The sequence below is a fragment of the Chlorocebus sabaeus genome, chromosome 4 (assembly GCF_047675955.1).
Source record: "Chlorocebus sabaeus isolate Y175 chromosome 4, mChlSab1.0.hap1, whole genome shotgun sequence".
Classification (NCBI taxonomy): Eukaryota; Metazoa; Chordata; class Mammalia; order Primates; family Cercopithecidae; genus Chlorocebus; species Chlorocebus sabaeus.
The window spans coordinates 49,005,890-49,026,569 of record NC_132907.1 but is presented as its reverse complement, the minus strand read 5'-3'; the positions used below and the strand labels follow the sequence as shown (position 1 = coordinate 49,026,569).

The window sequence follows — 20,680 nt, the reverse complement described above, 5'->3', positions numbered from 1 at the left end:
CCCCTTCCACATATTACCCTGTAGTCTTCCTTTGTTATTACTGATAACCTCTCATTACTTGTTTTCTGCATGTCTTCCTCACAAGATTGGAAGCTCACAAAAAATAGAGTGATATCTGACTTCTTCACTGCTCTACTCTGGTTGAGCAGTGGCTGGCACATACTAGGTGATGAAGAACCTGTATTGAAGGAAATTGCCTATCTGTAGAGCCTTGTCTAAAGGCAACAACTAAATGCAAAAGGGCTGGAGCCTTGGAGGAAATTTGAGAAGCAGTGTGCATACATGTAGGAAAACAATCCAAAGAGAAAAGAAACAGAGACCTTCAAAAGGGGTATTAAGTGCCACTAAGGGGTTAAATTAAATAAATTCTGGGAAGTGTGTGTTATATTTAAAAAGAAGGAGGTTAAATGACACTGTTTACTTATTTGGCTTAATTTCATTTTGTTGTTCTGTTTTGATTATTTCTTCAAGGTAGGACTTGAATGAAAAGGTTATAGCAATGGTAATACAGGATTAAAGAGTAATGACAAGTAAGAGAGAGAAAGAGAGTGAGTGAATGTAAGTTCCCCTTTCTTAAAGTCTGGGACGGTCAAAGGTAAACCATGGAAGTAGCAAACATAAATGAGAGCCAAGGGTTTGTTTTAATTTAAATTAAAATGTTTTGAGCATATTTCTTACAGAGAAAAAATTTAAATTTAAATTTACTCAAGTTAGGAGGATAAATGAAATGTATTTTTAAATTATCCATTATAACAGCATAGTCTGATCTTGAAGACTGTTGATACCTACCTCATCTTTCCAAAGATTGAACACACACACACACACACACACACACACACACACACACAAACACAATAATGTTAAACAGAGAAGTTTCAGTAGCATTTTCCCAAATTCTCCAGTACATTTGTTTATTTCTAATTCTGTTTGGGGTTCGGCTTCCTCGGGATATTTATATAGCTCTGCAGTCCAAATAAGTGAGGGCTAATTATGAAATAATTGTTTTGGATGCAGTGATTCCCTTAGGTGAAATATCCTGCAATCAGACCACAAGAAACCAGAAGGAATAGTCTCAGAGGTACAACAGTACCATAGTTACTGGAGGAACTTCTTGGGCATCTACTATCTGAAACCATCTGCATTGTTTCTTGCCCTTCTCAGTCGCCTTTTCTTTAGGAGACTCAAAGTCTAATAATAACCCTCCTAAATTTTACCAAGCAATTGTAATCCATTATTATTATAATGAACTCCAATTTATAAACTAATATATAACATTTATATAGTGGTGGATTGTAACCTAATGACAAACATTGACCTTTATGTGTAATAACTGTGTCTCTCCTCAATATTTATGGCTAAAGTTTTAGAGCCTCCTTCTATTTTCATGCGCTTCCCAATGACTTCATCATGAGTACAGCACAGCTCTTCTTTGCTATTTTCATTTAAATAGTCTGTTCATTTTGGTACTTAAGCACTACCATTCAAAAGGATACAGAAACACATAATGAAAGGAAATTAAAAGTATTTTTAGGAAGAATGTTTTCATTGGTTCTTGTAGTTTTTCTGGAGTATTAAACTTAAGCACAGTCTAAAGAAGTTTTGTTTCTTTTTTACATGTCTTCCTGAATAAGAACATTTCTATTTTCAAGATTTGCCCTTAACTCTTTACTGTCAAATATTTACTATTTTGGAAAAACAAAGGAGCATCTGAAGTAGTTAGGTTTTAACACATAGGATCTAATCCAACATGATGAACTAGAAACAAAGCTCCCAGAAAACTGTAGCCAATCTTTGACTAAAAAAGACACCATTTCCCACTGTAGAATATCACCTAAATAACTAGAATTCATATACCCAGAACAAAAAATATGTATAATTCCTAGAAGTGTATAAATTTAAAAGTCTGAGAAAATGACAAAATCATTAGATCAGCATATAACTGAATACCTCTAGGACAAAGCGTAGTGGTTAAGATATTGGGCTCTGAGCCAAGTTTCTGTGTTCAAATCTTAGTTTCTTCATTTATAAGCTATTATTATAACTCCCTAACTTTTCCATAGTTCAGTATTCTAAGCTGAAATAGGAAACAAACAGTATCTGTCGTAGGGTTGCTCTAAGGACTCAGTGAGGTAACAGAAATAAAAACACCTGGACTAGCACCTGGCACTTAGTTGGAACTTAGCAGGTAATACTGCATTTGGAACACTCTGTAGAATATCTCACTGATTGTGTTGCTTTTCCCCTGTGTGATCAGTTAAAACAATGTTTCAGCAGGAAAACATCCCCTAACTAAATAAATGTAAAAGTAACTATGATGGAGAATGCTTAAAATCTCTACTTATTTTGGGCATTTAAGACAACATAGAAGCATGCATTTCAATAAAAATGACTGACAGTATTTCTAGTCACACGGCATATTCTGTGAACATTCTAACTCAGATGAAGTCATGGAACCATCTCATGTCTATTTATTGATTATGAAAGAATTTAAATATGTGAGTGTTAGACTGGCTTAAATAATTGATAAAAAATTGTACTTTCAGTACAAAAAGTAGATATTTTAAAAATCACATTTAATAAAATTGTTTATAGGGAGAAATGCTATTTTCAAATGTCACTAGCTTCTAAATATTGCCTTACATGGCTGTATTTCATAAATGTTAATAACAATGTGCCTGCTGTAGCTGTGACACTGATTTAAGAACACATTTTGGTCATTACTCTCTCTTGCTGTTTGACTGTAGTGAGCTCTCATAATTAGGGCTGAATACACCGCACTTTTAAAATTAAACCAAGCCTCTGGGAAAGAATCATGGAAATAGATGGTTAAAGGACACCCAAGCAATTAACAAGCATGATAAAGTTAAAAATTGAAGATAGGAAAGTAGGTTAAGAGCTTTTCTCTCTTTCCAACATGATTTGTTGATACAGAAGGAATATATATCAGTTTAATATATATCAGTTTGACTTTACATAGGAAAGAAATGCAAAAGCAGTGCCACATTGCAGTCAACTAAATTATATTGCTGTTTTCCAGGGGATTTTTCTCTTTGTACACTTAAAAGGTGTACAATTCTAAAATAATTCTACATTTGACTGACTTTCAAAACAAGCCTGAAAATACTTTATGCTTTCTAGAATCACAACAGTGTAACATTTAACAAATAAAGAATTGATATTTTATAAAAATTATACTAAAAAAGTATTGATTATTTATGATTCGAATTTATTAGGCTTCCTCTATTCCATTACATAATACCTCCTTTCTATTTGAACTACATGAACCAAATAATAAAAAGACTTGCATCCCAAAATGTTGGTAGCCATGAAAGTTTTCACTCTTCAGAAGAGGGAAAATCCATTCAAACCCAATTAAAAGAGTTAAGATTCTGATCGTTCTGAGACTATATCTGGGACAATTTCCCTATATAAAGTTGCATTAAGTTGTTTTGCCTCAGTATTAGTAGGGTTTTGTTGAAAATACAAATAAGATCTGTGAGTAAAACAGAAATATAAATAATAATATTGTACTGTCCTTTATAGCCTTGATCTTTCTCTTTCAAAATTAAGACCTCTTCCTTTTTCCCCTTCCTTTTTATTGTGATGCTCATTAATTAAATAGGGTTGATAAAATCATGCTTTTCTAATTATATTATCTCTTCATGTATTAGGTGAAGGTACCTTCAGTAGGTAATCATTTTTTACATCATTATGAACTCAAATTTAAACAGCTGATAAGTTTGAAATCATAGAAATTCTAATCCTTTTTAAAGCTCATCTTTGGCTTCTTCAAGTGGGAACCTGAATCTTTTTGCTATTACCCTGGTAGTCTTTGATAACCTCCTTAATATCTGATATGTCAAGTTGTTCCAGGCTCTTCACGTACATTGCCTGCCCCAGACCTGGGATCACACATTTCTCCTCTTCAAATTAAGGCAGACCAATTGTGCAAATTCCATCCTAGTTTCAGCTGCTGTTCCATCCCATTCCTCTTGGCTGCGTGGGAGTCTCCCAAATTCTCAGCTCTGTCAGACACCCTTGCTTACCACTGCTTCCTTCCTCCAACACATAGTGCAAAAACAACAGGTCTTGCAGTTGTTGAAGGTTTGTGTCACTTATCTTTCAGGTTGCTGGGGATAGTTTTCCTGTAAAGTTGCCCATGATTTTTTGTTTGTTTGTTTGGACTTTGGTCTTGCTCTGTCTTTTATATGCAAAAAAACAAGCTGCCACCTTAGTTTTGCATCTTTTCAGACTTAAGGTATTTTTGCTTTTGAAAATTATGTCAACTTCAATTTTCCTTTATCAGGATCTATGATATCTTTTCTATGTACACGAGGGCTAATTTAACACTGGTCACTCAGGACGTTATTCATCGGAATATTATTTCTTCACTGAAAATTTGGTAAACACTATAAAAAAATCCTGGTCACCAAAAAGTTAAAATTAAAAAAAAAATCATTTTTCAAAATATCGACACGACATTTTATTAATTAAATCTTCAGGGACATAATGTTAACTTTCCATCCCTGTACAACAGGGTTTTAAAGGTGCACTGTTAAATCAAATAGCACAATTTGGCAAAGTGGAACAGAAAATAAATAATACATACCTAAAAGTAATGTAATTCTTTCTAAATGTCATTGCCCAAAGGGATACATTCTCAACTTTATTTTGATTAAGATAGCACTGATTCTAAAGGCAATGACATTTAAATAGTTTTTACAGGGCTGTGAAAGAAGAGCCATGCCAGATACAATAGATAGAATGTTTATGTCACTCTAAAATTCATATGTTGAAATCCATTTTTTTTTTTTTCTTCCTCCTGAGACGGAGTCTCGCTCTGTTGCCCAGGCTGGAGTGCAGTGGGGAGATCTGGGCTCACTGCAAGCTCCGCCTCCCAGGTTCACGCCATTCTCCTCCCTCAGCCTCTGGAGTAGCTGGGACTACAGGTGCCCGCCACCACGCCAGGTACCCGCTACCACGCCCGGCTAATTTTTTGGTTTTTAGTAGAGGCGGGTTTCAGAATATTAGCCAGGATGGTCTCCATCTCCTGACCTCGTGATCCACCCGCATCGGCCTCCCAGAGTGCTGTGATTACAGGTGTGAGCCACCGCGCCCAGCCCATATGTTTATATCCTAACCCACATGATAGTGGTGTTGGAAGGAGGGGCTTTTGGGAGGTGATTAGGTCATGAGGATAGAACCCTCATGAATGGATTTGGTGCCCTCATAAGAGATCCCTCACCCCTTCCACCTTGCTAGCTTATAGTGAAAAGACAGCCATTTGTGACAAACAGACTCTCACCAGACAGCAAATAAACCAGCACCTTGATCTTGCACTTTCCAGCCTCCAGAACCGTGAGAAATAAATTTATGTTGTTTATAATCCATGCAGTCTATGGTATTTTCTTACAGCAGCTCAAAAGAACTAAGACAACAAGATATCATACATATATATGAAAAATTGGGGTATATATAATCCCAATTTTAAAAACTACATAAAATCAAGCATTATAGTAAAAGGAGCTCATAGAAACATGCATTTATTTAATTGTAATGGCTTTGAATCTTATTTCCAAATGCATGTTTCTGTGAAGGAATAAAATGCAGATTAAATGTCCACACTAAATTATTGTTTTTTAGAGGGCACATAGGGAAAAGGGTTGTTGGAAATTATATATAAAAACCAAAGTTAAGCATAATATTGCTAAAAGTCTCTTTATTCAAATTTGTTAAGTGCCTACTTTATACCAATATATTGAAAATGTGTGTGTGTGTGTGTGTGTGTGTGTATATATATATATATATATAGACACAGGGTTTCACTGTCATCTAGCCTGGATGGAGTGCAGTGGCTTCGTCTTGGCTCACTGAAGCCTCAATCTCCTGGGATCAAGTGATCCTCCCGCCCCAGCATCCCAAGTTGCTGGGACTACAGGCATGCATCTCCATGCCTGCCTAATTTTTGTATTTTTTGTAGAGACGGGGTCTCGCCATGTTGCCCAGACTGGTCTTAAACTCCTGAGCTCAAGCGATCTGCCCGGCTCAGCCTCCCAAAGTGCTAGGATTACAGGCATGAGCCACCATGCCTGGCCCAGCTTCAGCTATAATTCTTAAATAGCTTGCCCAACCAAAATTCCGTATCTTTGAATCTTCCATACACTGTTTTTAGTGTCTCTATTTCTGCATGACAATATTAGATAGTTCAGGAAGTCTTAACTTGGGTTCCAAAAATAAATGTGCTTCAAGGAAACTACAAATCTTTGAAATTATAGGCAAAATATTATAAATAAATACACAGGTCAGAGTGTCAATAGCTTTAATGTGATCTGTGAAGTATTATATGAGTTTTCAAACATAGAATCACTAACACAAATGGCTAACCATGAATGATTTGTATAATTAGTAATTATAGCCAATAGAATTATGGGATTATTTATATTGTGCAATACTTATTCAACCATAACTTGGTGCTTCTAGCATGTATTTCTGCTTTTTATACATTAGATATATATCCAGATCACAGAAAATACAGGTCTCCAAACTTTCCATTCTAATTCACTTACATGGATTTCAGGATAAATATCAAATTTATTGTTTAGAAAAAAAGACAATTTTTTAAAAAGTACTATTTAAACAGAGAATGACTATTCTATAGGAAAAATAAGGAACAGTTGTTCTCCCTTTAAAAGCTAATCAAATAGGCCAGGCATGGTGGCTCACGCCTGTAAACGCAGCACTTTGGGAGGCCAAGGTGGGTGGATTGCTTGAGGTCAGGAGTTCGAGACCAGTCTGACCAACATGGTAAAACCCCATCTCTACTAAAAATACAAAAATTAGGTAGGTGTGGTGGTGCACGTCTGTAATTCCAGTTACTCGGGAGGCTGAGGAAAGAGAATAGTTTGAATCCAGGAGGCGGAGGTTGTAGTGAGCCGAGATCATGCCACTGCACTCCACCTGGGGTAACAAAGCAAGACTCTGTCTCAAAAAACAAACAAACAAAAAACTAATCAAATAACTTTAAATATTCATTTTTCAGTCTCTGCTCATGTTCCTCAAACAACCTAGGTAATGTAAATTTTAATAAGGTGCATTGTCTTTTTAATAAAACAAAGATAAAACATTCTGCAAGCGTGATTAAGTGACAACTGCTCTAGAAATGATATCACAAAGATCTTTTTTTTAATTCTGTCAAATTTATAGTATTTCTCAAATTCTTTTACGTATCTAATTAGAAATAATTATATTTCTAAATAACAGTTTTTAAAGACTGTTAAACATGACAATAAAAAAGAAAATGAAAGATTTATCAATTTATAACTCATCTTATTTGCCTCATATATAATACTTAGCTGATTTGAAATAACATCCCAAATGGTTTAACTATGCCATTTTCTGATGAAAATAAAGATGAACAGAAAGTAGCACATGCAGCCCAATGAATGCGATTATAATTTTCCCTAAAAGCTATTTCCAAATGTTCAATACTGTAGCATTCTATACCAACTAAAGAGATTAAACTGGAAAATTTTGCAGAAATAGGATATATTAAAAGTTTTCTGGCCGGGCGCGGTGTCTCACACCTGTAACGTTAGCACTTTAGGAGGCCGAGGAGGGTGGATCACCTGAGGTCAGGAGTTTGAGATCAGCTTGACCAACATGGAAAAACCTGTCTCTAATAAAAATACAAAATTAGCCGAGCATGGTGGCACATGCCTGTAATCCCAGCTACTTGGGAGGCAGAGGCAGGAGAATCGCTTGAACCCAGGAGGCGGAGGTAGAGGTGAGCCAAGATCGTGCTATTGCACTCCAGCCTGGGCAACAAGAACGAAACTCCATCTCAAAAAAAAAAAAAAACCACAGTTTTCCAATGCTAAGTGCCTCATGACTAGACCAATTTCACATAGCATACATAAAATATGTCATTGCACATCAGGGCTCCTGCTGCCAGGGCTTGCATGAAGGTAAAAAGGAAACAGCAGCACACCATTTACATGGCCCTTCCTTCATATATATTTTTTCTTCAGTATTTATGGAAACGGTTAGAGTATGTACTTAGAGAATATTTAATTTTTCAAACAACTAACTTGCCTTAATTCTGTTTTAATTTTACTTTCATAAAAATAACTAACTCTTAAAATAGCATTAAATGCAGAGCATAACTTCTAAGCGCTACATATATAGAAATGTTTATATTGCATATATAGTATATATACACACTATATATACTATATACCCCACAAATTTTATATATATATATTTTTCCTCATATTATAATTGAGAAAATTGAGGTCCAGTTACTAACGTGGTGAAGCTTGGATTCTGACCTAAACAGTTCCCAACACTGTTACCTCAAAATAATATATGCCCATAGTCTTTTTTTTTTTTTTTTTTAAAGCAAAACAGCATGAAGGATTATAAGGAGAACATATAAGCCTCTCCCTTTTCCTTTTACCCCTACATATCACTTTCCAAATTCAACCACCATAATTGTTTCTTTTAGTGTTTAGTTCATATTTCAAAGAGAAATTAATTTATCAATTTTAAATACTATTCATTAGTTTCCAACTGTGGAAGACAAGGACTTAGCTTTCTTACATCACCCAAACCACATTTACGTTTCTCCTGCCCTCCCACCATCCTAGAATAATTGCACCGCAAACTTTATTTAAAACAGTCAATTTGTTTACATTATTATTACCAAATAAGCATTAGGCACTGCTGAACCAAGCAAGGAACTGTGATTCATTTCCCTTTTATATACATCTTTAGATCATTCTGGAGTTAATAAAGGTCTTTTGTTTATTTACTTGTATCCAATGTACTCTACAAATATTTATATGAAAGTCATCAATATCTTGTTCCAAATGATCTCTCGAACACCTAATAACATTATTTATCAAGTGCTGATATCCATCTATTTGTTTTTCCTACCCTGAAGGCCTTCCTCCAGAACGCTTTGCTTTCCTGCCCCAGTCTGGACTGGTTTCTTTCAAGACTAGCTATTCTGGGATACTCCTAGGACTTCAGGTTTCTCTGTGTTAAAGCCCATTTCCTAGCTTCTATATCTTCATGTTGTTTGGCGTAATTTCTTGTTTTGCAGGAACATGTCATCTAGTAACTTTCTAAGAAAGGGTACATGAGTAGTTAATACTAGAGTTCTTAATTTCTGATTATCTTTATTTAAACTTTGTATTATGGCAAGGTATGGATTTCTTATCGAGATTACTTTCTCTCAGAATTTTGTAGACATTGTTACATTGTCATTTAACTTAAAGTATTATTCCCACTTCTTAGTATGTAACTTTTTCTTTGAAAAGTCTTAGTCATTTGTTTATTTGTTGCTTATTCGATGGTGTTGTAAAGCTTCTGTGTAATGATCCTTGGATAGTCTTTTTCTTTCATGATGCTAAGTATTCCATGAGTTCCTCAGAACAGACATTTCAGTTGCTGCTATATGGAAAATTTTATCGAAAATGTCTCTATTAATTCCATATGTCCCTTTTCACTCTTTTTTTATCATTCTAGAATACCTTATGGTAAATTTTGACCTTATAAATTAGTTGTTGATTTTGCTATATTTTCTTATATTTCTTATTCCCTTTTGTCTTTTTGCTCTAATTCTGATAGACTTCCTAGACTTTATCTGCTAACACAGTTCATCCAAGAGCTGTTTTTTAAATTTCTTGCCATATTTTCCATAGCAACATGTTCTTATTGTACAGATAAAATATTTATGAAGATACCATTTGTGGAGCATTTTTTATAATACTGTCATTTCTCCTTATCCCATCCCTCTGGACCTTCTTTGGCTGTTTGATTTAGTCTTTCTCTGTTTGATTTAGTGTTGCCTATGAGACTTTTCTCAAATGTCTGGTTATCTTTTGCTTTCAGTTACATATTAACCAATGCCATACCAAAAATATAATTACAGCCTCAATGTACACATGCGGAGTTTTTGCAGGGTGATTAAGCAATAAACATGATTTTTTATCTGAAGATTTTGAAATGTCTCCTTTGGAGGTATTTTCTCCAGTTTCCTGATTGAGAAAAACAGACCTGGCTCCAAGCATCCTAACGTCAGCACAGGGAGTTTTGTATTCACTAAGGAAACCCTTATTTAATTCTGTTTTCAGTCTGGCTTTCCTGGAACTATTTCATAACTGGCACTTCCAAGTCCTGAATTCTTCTGGATTTCAATGGGTGAAGGATTCTGGAAGTGGAATAATTTCTCTATTAACTTCCCATCTTACAAATGTGCTTGAGATCTATATTCTCTGATGTCTCCTCTTTCTTCTACTTACCAATGTATCTGTGCTTTTTCATATTATTTTGGAGTGACTTCAAGAGGGAGGAAGTACAAATGATTAGGTTCAATCCATCATGTGTCCCAGAAGGTTTGGAGAATTATTTATACTGGCAGCCTTGTTTCTTATTATGTAAAAGAGCTGAAGTGACAAAATTAATATTCATAAGAACTGAATTCCTGGCCCAGTTCTTACTATCTATCTATGTCACCATGTTCATGCTACATAACTCTTCTTCAGTTTCATTTACTCATCTGTGTATTGGGCAGGGAAATGTAATAGTTGGGGCACATACTTGCACGTGCCAGTGGGAAGTAGATGCCAGGTATTACTGTAGGAAAAAAGAAGAGTTTTCATCTGAATTTATCAACTCTAAAATTAAATGTGCTCATGACCTGGTTGGAGAATAATTCTTTGTCCATTCAGTCAATAAATATTTATTACAGGTCTGTTATGATGACCCAGAAATTTCACTCCGAAGAGAAATGAAAACATCTCTGCACAAAAACTTGTATGAGAATATTCACATCAGCAGTATTTACAATAGCCAAAAAGCAGAAACAACTCAGATGTCCATCAGCTGATAAATGAATAAATTAAAGGTAGTATATTCATAAAATGGAATGTTTTTAAACAAGGAAATGAATAAAGTACTGATTCAGGTAACAACATGAATGAACCTTGAAAAAACATTATGCTAAGTGAAAGAAGCCAATAACAAAAGACTATATATTGCATGATTTCACTGATATAAAATATTCAGAATAAGCAAAAATCTACAGAGACAGAGAGTGGATTAGCGGTTGGTTGCTTAAGGCTGAGCGGGAGGGTGGGAGATGAGAGAAAGTGAGTGCTAATGCATATGGGGTTTCTTCTTGGGATGATAAAATATTCTAAAATTGTTTGTGGTGATGGCTGCATAACTGTGAACTTACTAGAAAACACTGAATTGCCTACTTTAAATGGGTGAATTGTATGGTATATGAATTTCATCTCAAAAAAGTTGTTAAAAAAAAACCATATCTGAATGTAATACTTAGGTGATGGGATAATCTGTGCAGCAAACTACCATGGCACATGTTTACCCATTTAACAAACCTGCACATCCTACACATTTACCCCTGAACTTAAAATAAAAGTTGAAGAAAAAAAAAAATGAAGCCTCTAAGAAAGTTTGGCAAGAACTTTTTTACAACATTGGGAATGTAAAACTGAGTAAGATTCTTAAGTTAGCATGGCTTAAATTCCAGGGAAGGGACACATATAAAAATAATTATAAATTCTGCTGAACAGAAAGCCTAGATAGAAAAATAAGTGTGGGCACAATGATTAAATGGAAACCTAAAAGATGAGTAGAAACTAGTTATGTGGAGTGATAAAAAGTGAAAAGAGTATTTCAAGCATGGGAGTAATATCACATTAAAATCTTAGTTGCAGGAGAGAACTCAGGTTGTTCTAGGAGCTAAAAATTTACCCAAGTGGCTGGAACACAGTGCTGGAATGAGTGGCATGTGATGAGGCTGCATATATAGGCTGACATTATGCAGGGTCTTGAAGCTCAAAGAAAGTTTGTCAAATGTAGTCTAAGAGTAACAGGAGGTTACTAAAGGGTTTTAAAGAGCATAACAATATTATTAGATTTGCTTTTTAAAGATCACTCTTGTCACTCTATGTTGAATGAAATGGAGGACAGGTTACACTTTCTGTCCCAAAACAGACTGTAAATATCGTAACAGGAATGTCAACCTTGGAGAACCTACATTATTCTTGTCATTTTAAGAAATCTGTAAACTGGAAGCAATATTAATTGGTCAAATTAATATGTATAGAATCTCTAGAATGTTCATAGGCAGTCATTCCATTCCCTGAAGTTTAGCCAAAACATAATGAAGAGTAAGGTGCAAAGATGTTTGCTGTGGCACTTTTAAAAATACTGAATAACTGTATACAACAAAGCTGATAGTCTAAAATTTATAAATTACTAACTTTGTTTATATATAAAATTAGCCTTATGTTTTTAGAGTTACAGCTAGTGACCTGAAAATAAAATTAGGTTTATACAAATAAAATTATAAGTTGTAAATTTAAGGTATGAGTAATGTTGCCTCTTTGCTTTAACTGAGTGGTCAACTATTAGACAAAATAGAAAAATACTATGAGAAAATTAACTAACATAACTTGAAAGAGTCATGAAATCAATTTTATCAAAGTTGGGCAAAATGTATCAGATAAACACTCAAGTCAAAAATAATCAACTTCTATATATATTCTTTACTTCTATATATATTCTTCTACATATATAGGTGTCCCTTGAATAGTTTCTGTAGCACATATATACAAATAGAATTAACAGAGCCATGAAGGTTTATTTTGCAAAAACATAAAATTCCGGGATGCACCAGGAATCCTGATTTTTTATCTATAAAACTAATGGTAAGTTGTACATCCAGATGCCTTCACAAAGAAAATTATTTTTAGAAGAAAAGTACTTAGAGAAAATGTAATTTTCTTAGTGCAGGCAGACTTTTTTCTTTATTATCACTATTTCTACAACTAAAATACATAGTGTCAGCCTAATTCATGGTTTGTTACTTCTTTACACAAAATGATAAAATGAAAATTTGTCACAGACCCTGCAAATGCTCAGTACTCTTCGTGTAGTGCTAATCATCTGCAATAATTTGCACTGTACTTATACGAGACTCTATTTGAAAGTCCTTTTCCTGAGCCCAATTGTTGTTTCTAAATAATGAAGTGAATTATCTGCTAAACACAAGAATTATATTCAGAATAAGATTCTCACCTGAAAATCATTCTAAATGCATTCTGCTGGCTTCCTGCTCACTGTAGGACATAGGTGCACTGAGTATAATAATGCAGAATTACAAAGACTATTTATCTTGCTTTTTGGTGGTGATGTTGTTTTGGTTTGTGGTTTTTGATCAAGTAGATAAATGAACCTATGATACAAATAACAAGTAATGTATCTTTCCAGTGCATTTAAATTTCTTTCATTATTCAACAGGCACGTTCATAAATCCAAGTCCACATAATTAAATATGATTGGTAAAGTGTACCTCTTCACTGATTCTCAATTTGTAATCATACCCCAAAAGCAGGTTTAAAGGGAAAGTTGCTCAGAAAAAAATGAAAACCATCTTATAATAATTTAATAGTATAAATCATATCTACTAAATGCAACAGTGAAACATTTGCTAAAAATTAAAATTGCATAACTTACATGTATACTAAGAAAAAGTAACTAAATAAATTCACACCTTTAAATCTTTGAAGAAATTTCACATTATGTCTAACAGTTCCTAAAGCCATTAAGAAAAATGTAACTGAACTTAACAAAGCACAAAAAGGTTCACCTAATATAGAAAAAACAATAAATTCTTATGGTTAATTTTGGCTATGTTGATAAGAAAAGCAAATAAAAGAAGCATTGCTGGCAGAATACAGAGTGTTCAGCACAAAGAAAATGTAACAGTAGGCTAATTAGTCTTTAAACCTCAGAAGGTTGAACTGTTTTCTTGTGAGAAGCTCCTGGAAGCAAATGTTCTATGATGAACTGTATAATATTGGTGAAGCCTCCCTTCCCTAATGAACACATCAGTGATCTCTGGTATCAGTGCAGTTGTGGCTGCAATCCAAAGCAGAGATAGAAGACCGGAAGTGAAAGTATCTTCAGGAAGTAACTCCCATCTCTAGAGTCCTTGGGTACTTATAACACAGTAAGCTTTTCACACACTCATACTAATGATGAAAAGAAATGGAAAAAAAAGTAAGAAGTCAAGATACAAAACTGCCTCCATTATGAGGAGCAAGATATTGGCTGCAATATATATAGAAGAGGAGCATTCTTTTTAAAAGTCCCTTTGTGTAAGCATGATGGAACAAAATAATGACAGAATCCCTAAAATGGCAAATGGTCTGGTGATAAATTCTTCCAAGATAAATTGCTTGCATAATAAAAATCATCCACAAAAGTATTCTAAATATTCTTTGAATCTATTTAAATGATTATATCATAACTATCAATTGGCTGTGGAAGCACCATGCTTGCTGAGCATCACTTTTTAACCATAGTAAAATTCTAGCTAATTAATATAAAATCACCATGAATTTTTTAAAATCATATTTAACCTCCAAATTAAATGTGTCTGTGTGTTGTTCACATGAAATTCAATAAGAGTAAGACCATGCTGTCACTACAGAAAAATCGAGCTACATTTGTTTTTAAGTAACTATCCCTATTTTCCCTAGTTTGGGTGCTTATATACCACAGTATAAACAAAAACATGAGCTTGTTGTGTTTACTAAATTCTGTAGCTTCCACCCAGTTATTTCAAACAGTATCTGATACTATTTGACTCTTTTTTATTCTCTGAAGGTTTTTATTATCATCCTTTTTCCTGAGGAAAAAGGTAAATGCAGCATCTCTGCCCTACTTACACCAGGGGTAGAGAAAACTACCTGCCAGACACAGCAACAGCACTCTTGGGCTCTGGCGGGGAAAAGAGGTACTAGGTAGTTCTCTGAAAGTCTCAGTGGGAGCACAGTCCCTTGAGGTAAATAAAGTAGAAAGCTATCAGTCTTAAAAATTATCCTGAGAAGGGAAACTAGAAACAGTGTTAAAGTCACAACATGCCCTGGAGTAAGAGCATAGTAAACTTCTCTGGCCATGCAAAGGCTTATTAAAAGTGTCAAGGAAAAGAATCCTCTGGATATCTTCATTTGCACTATCTCCCCACTCTTCATGGAAATTACTCTTAAGTGTCACTCACTCAGTTGTTACATAATTAATGAACTTAAGTTTGGCATTTTAGGAACTGTAGTAAAGCACCCCTCTGAAAGAACCCTCAGAAAAGGGCCTAAAGTAAAGGCTAGATCATGACCACAAACATTTCTAGTATCTGTTGGAAATTACTCACACATTGCTTTTCCTGTAGAAAAAAAATACTGCTGGAATGTTGTCTTTCATATTTTTGTTTTTTCATTACATTATCTTGACATGTTATAGATTTTAGAAAATCTTATGTAAATCATACAAAAACTTTGAGATCATACAAAAACATTAATGAAATAATAAGATGTAAATATATTCTGAATGAAAACAAGTACATGATTATTTTTCTAGTTTGTTTTAGAACACCAGTGTATATTGTAATTCTGTTTTAAAATCTATTTTTTCAGGTATCTTTCAGTTTTAAAAGATCTAAATAATTCTAATTGCTTAATTTGCGCCTGACATGTCCTTTTTTCCATTTATACGAGGGAAAGTCAAATATTCCAAACTCTCCACACTGGAGTTTAGAGTATTAGCTCACGTTTTAATCATTTCCCATTTCTTTGAAATGAATAATAAAAATTAAATCATCACCTGATTTCAATTAGTTCCTTTGTTCAGTAACAATGTTTTTATTAAAGAGATATTTTGTCTCAGAAGATTTCCTTGGGAAAATAAGGAGAATCCTGTAATTCCATTCATTCAAAAGACTTTTGGACACTATTCTAATTCCTGAAAAGCGGCCCTATGTTTTTATTTAGTAAGTGGGAAAAAGTTTAATTATTTGATGTATGATATTTTGAAAAGGGATAGTCCTTTTCACATTGCTGAAGAAATAAAAGCTTCATATGTAATCATTTTATTGAGTGAAGTTACATGTTAAAAGTTCAGCACTTTTGCATGTTAATATTGAACCTCATACATTTCTGGAAATACCCCATTTATTTTTGCTATTAAGACTGGAGGCTGTTTTCATGTAAATTATTTTCATTTAAAAATTTTAAAATGAGGTGAACTATATTTCCATTGGGGACTGAGGAAGGGATAATATTCTATACTTGATTCCCACCTTTAAAACTTTAAAGAACACGACAACCTTACACATCTTAGAATAGGGTCATTTATAAGTTTGCTTCCCTATCTTCCTACTGGAGGAAACCGGTTTGATTATTTATTACATCTCTTTAATATGAACATTTTTCAATCAAACTCTTAGACTATAAACTTCATTAGGTTTTATAAATTCTCTTTTAGACTTTGCTGTGTTTTTACAAATAAGTACCTTAAAATTATACACTTTCTAAAATCCATTCACTCTATGCATAGATCACAGAGGCTACGGATTTCTCAGACGACAAACATCTCAAAGAAGGCAAAGACAGTCACTATGAGGCTTTGTGTGGCGGGACTGTGAGTTTTTTCACAGCTAATGTCAATCAGAACTGTGGACAGCTCCCGTTAAAGCATGGAGTTGGTGATAATTTCCCTTAGTTTCTAAACTAATTCCAAGGCTGGTTTACACTGCTGCATTTATCCTATAAAGAATGCTTAGTATATGCACATACTCCTTTAGTTGATCTTTTTTTTCTTTTCGAATGAGTTCGGCCAAATAAATAAATATTACCCTGAGTTATTAAGAGTTACTAGTTCTGGATTTTAAAATGGAAAGTCCAGCCTTGTTCAGGAGCTAAGATAACTGTGCGCACGCTAATAAGAGGATCTACTACACGACCTTCATTTGACAATCTCTAAACATGCTTATCACCGAACGAATACTTGGGCGACAAATAAGATCAGAAAACGTCTTAATTTTAATTCTCTAAAGCGGAGTTTTCCTTCTGACAGCGTTTCTGTCCTCCTTCCCGAGCTGAGGGATGTGAAAGAGATTTTTGAAAGAGATTTGCAGTCAAGGTCAAGAAAGGGTGCCGCTCTATTTCCAGGAAGGGGGCTCTGGCAACGCCCCCTCTCTCCGTTTCGGGGACTACAGGCTTCCTGCCTCGCTCCCGCCCTGCTTGGAAGCGCCTGGCTTTGGTGAGACCTCACGTTGGGGACCATCCAAGTGCAAATTGCCCTTCTCTTGCCTGCCGGCCGCTGTTCCTGAGAAAACACAGCCAGGATACCCAGCGGCTATAAAGAAAAACAGACTAAACACACTCCCCGGGGCAAGCGCTGACAGGAACTGCTCAGGCGTATGAATCGCTGTCTCCGGTTACCCCGCCTTCTCCAGAGCCCCAGAAGCCTCCTTTTCCCTCTTGGTTGAGACCACACTTCAGGGAGCCGCGCGAGGAAGGGTGGTTGCCCGCTTCCTCACACTCTCGTCTCTGAAGTAAAAGTTTCCCTGGTACAACTTCGCCTCCTCCCAGGGCGGTCACCGTGGCCTCCATCCTTCCCTGATCTGTTCCCGAAGTTCAGGAGGCCGAGGAGGAGAGCCCGTCCGGGATTCCCGGACAACAGGAGCACATCCTCCCGGCCCTTCCTGGGTGGAAACTACCGGGAGGCGCCGAGTGGAGCCTGCTCAGCCCTAGCCGACGCCGCCGGCAGCGCCACCCCCGGCCCGCCCTCCGAGTCCACGGGGCGCCCCCCTCCCAGGGCAGGGAAGCGCGTTTGAGGGCGCGCCTGAAGGGAGGGTGGGGCGGCGACCGGGAACCCTCACCTGAAATCACTGTAAGGGTGGATAATCCAGAAGCCTGCAGTTTTAACCCTTTCCTGCTCCTTTTCCACCGCCTTCTGGCTCCCAAACATGCGGAGGGAGAATTTGTTGACTCCGGGTTGCAGCATGGAGGTGAACTGCCTCTGCATGAAGCCGTACTGCCGCCGGGGCCCCTCGGCGTCCTCAAAGCCCCCAGCCGGCTCCTCGCCGCCGCCTCCGCCGCCGCCGTCCACCTTGAAGCACACGGAGTTGCCGTGCTCCTTCGCGCCGGCCCCGCCGCCCCCCGGCGGGGTGCCCAAGCGTTTCTCGGCCGCGGCCGGCCCCGCGCCCGTCGCGGACGCCTTGGCGGGGAAGACGCTGTTGCCATCGTCCCGGCTGTTAGACGAAGAGTTGGGCTTGCCACCTCCTTCCATGCCCGGAGGACGCGGCCGGCGACGGCGCGGGCTCCAGACTCGCCGGCCGCCCGGCGCCGGGGACACGTAGCCGAGAGGGTAGGGGCCCGAGCCGGCTGCCGGCGAGCCTAGCTGCCCGTCGCGGCGGCGGCGGCGGCGGCTGCTGCTGCTTCCCGCCCGCGCCGGTCCTTGCTGCGCGCCTGGCTCCCGCCGCCGCCGCTGCCCTCAGTGGCTGCGCTCCTGGCTCCGGCGCGGCTGGTGCTGAGGCTGAGGCTGCCAGAGCTAGGCGAGGCTCAGCTCGGCTCAGCCCTCGAGCCCCAGCGCCTCCCCTCGGCTGCCCTCTGCTGGCCAGAAAGGGTCTCCCGCCCCCCGTCCGCACTCTACACATGCTCGTTACTCTTGCTCCACTTCTGCCCAGCGTGACATTGAACTCAGAAGCCCGCGGAGGAAACATTCATTGGTACACGTGGAGAAAGACTCGGTGTATGTTTGCATGAGAGAGCGGGGAGAGGGGAGAGAGGAGAGGAAGACTGAACTAGCGAGTGTGTGTTGGTCCAAAACAAACAAACATCTTAAACTTATGAAGACATTGTCTGAATGCCTGTTTGAATAACGATACAGATGGGGAAAAGGGGACGAGCTGACTATGCATGCCAACAATTCACGTGCAAAACCAAATGTCCAAAAGAAAGTAAAGTTTGACAATGGAAAATACATGTCACAAGTACCAGGGAAAGTGTGCGTGTGTGTGTGCGTGCGCGTGTGTACTAGAGAGAGAGGCAGAGGGCAGAAGCTACCAGGTCTGTGTAATCCTAGGTAACCAGCTGCTTGGGGCTTTTCAGATTAAGGTTCTGCACCTGGGGACAGACAACTGACCTCCTTACACTTATCCTTGTTAATTCTTGCAGAGTTCTTTAAACAGGGGACGGGATTTCTTTCTTTCCAAGGCCATTCGTATCAATACACATGCAAGCAGGTCTATCAGCCACCAAGAAAGAAAAGTGTGTGAGGGAGGCCTCGCCTGAGCTGACCTATCTTTTTAGATAAGTTACATAATCAATGAAACATACCAAGGGATGTGTATGTCGGTCAGTGTTCACCGACATAACGCTAGGATGTCAAGACATCTTGGAATCTCTTGTCAGAATGTCATTACCATTTCAGAAGAGGGGAACATTTGTAAGGGAAGCTTACAAGCGTGGTACTGATGCTGAGGAAAGCATTATCCGTTTCCTCTTATTCCTTCTGCATCTCTGAAACCCACTGGATTACCTAAAGGAAGCAAAATGTGCTGCCAAACCCACCAGTCACTGAGCAGGGCAGCCCCTGGGTCTGAAGAGCTTCAAGACTCCCGAATGTCCCAAAACATCTGTTTCAGATACAAGCATTACCTCCCTGCCCACAGCCTCTTCAAAGGAAATCTTACCCTGCCAAGAGTCCCAGATCCCCTGGGTTCCTGTTAACTCAAGCCGCATATTGTGGAGAAGGGGCAAGCACTCAAGGAGGGAATGTATGTCAGGCTGGCAACTAGTGACCTATCATGAGGAAAAAAAAAAAAATAATGAGTGAGGCTAATCAAGGCATTTTTCTGAAAAATTAAACAGTGTTGAAGCCAATTAACAATGAGGGAAGCAAGGATAAAGACAAAGGAAGACAATTGGATGCCTTCCTTAGGAGTTAACAAAGGCTGAGAAAGGAGTTAACAAAGGCTGAGAAAGGAGGCAGAGAACAGAGAAAAGAGCAGAGGGAAGCAGAAACGAGCCATTAGGCCTAAATCTGTTGCAATTCTGTAAGATTTCCCTACCATTCTCCTTACCATAGCTTCTGCTAAATCTCCTTTTTTCACGGAGCTATGTCCTGACTCAGACACCATCTGTTTTCAACTAATCATATACCAGAACCCTAAAAATAAGTATAGATGGCCAAATTTTAATGGTAAGAAATAGGAAAAATATGAAAATACAGAGTTCTCATCTGTCAAAATGGAGACCTTTCTCTACTTGGGAAATCCAAGAGGTCAGATAAGGATACCAGGTGCTGAGGGCAGAAGGAAGCCACGGGAATGGATAAAAACAAACACTGTCCAAAGCACAGTTCTGCTTAAAGACCCGATTACTCAGGCAGCTTTTCTTTATTAGACTAAAGATGTTTCCCTACTTTTCTCCCATTCTGCATGCTTCCTCAATCCCTCTATTTTCAGTCATGAGTGTGACAATGTATATTTTAACATAAATTTTAAATTTTATAATAATGTAAAAATGTACCATCTGAAATGTTATGCTGAGTTTAAGTAAGTTTTGCTTTTCTTTTAGACAATCTCTCTGTTTGTTCTATTGCAACTTAATCTTACTCATGACCAGGCAGTTATTTTAGTAAAAGTTTTTCTGAGTTTCAAGGTTTGTACTAAACTGATATGACAGAATCACTGAAAAACAAGATCTCAAAATAGAACTAAGAAATGTCTTAAAAAGATCACAAGTCATTGGTTGTTCCAAGTATAGCTTTTAGGCCATATTTTATTTATTCAAAATCTCAAAAA

At 37.4% G+C, this 20,680-nt stretch overlaps 1 protein-coding gene across 1 annotated transcript in view; it reads right to left on the bottom strand.

Annotated features, from left to right (window-relative positions):
• Nucleotides 1-20,335, bottom strand: part of HCN1 (hyperpolarization activated cyclic nucleotide gated potassium channel 1) — a 446,479-nt gene extending 426,144 nt beyond the window's left edge. Inside the window, exon 1 of the mRNA XM_007961536.3 lies at nucleotides 17,753-20,335. Within this exon, the coding sequence (XP_007959727.1) occupies nucleotides 17,753-18,162 (410 nt within the window). The 5' untranslated portion in view covers nucleotides 18,163-20,335. The remainder of the gene's footprint in view (nucleotides 1-17,752) is intronic.
• Between the last annotated feature and the right edge of the window lie 345 nt (nucleotides 20,336-20,680).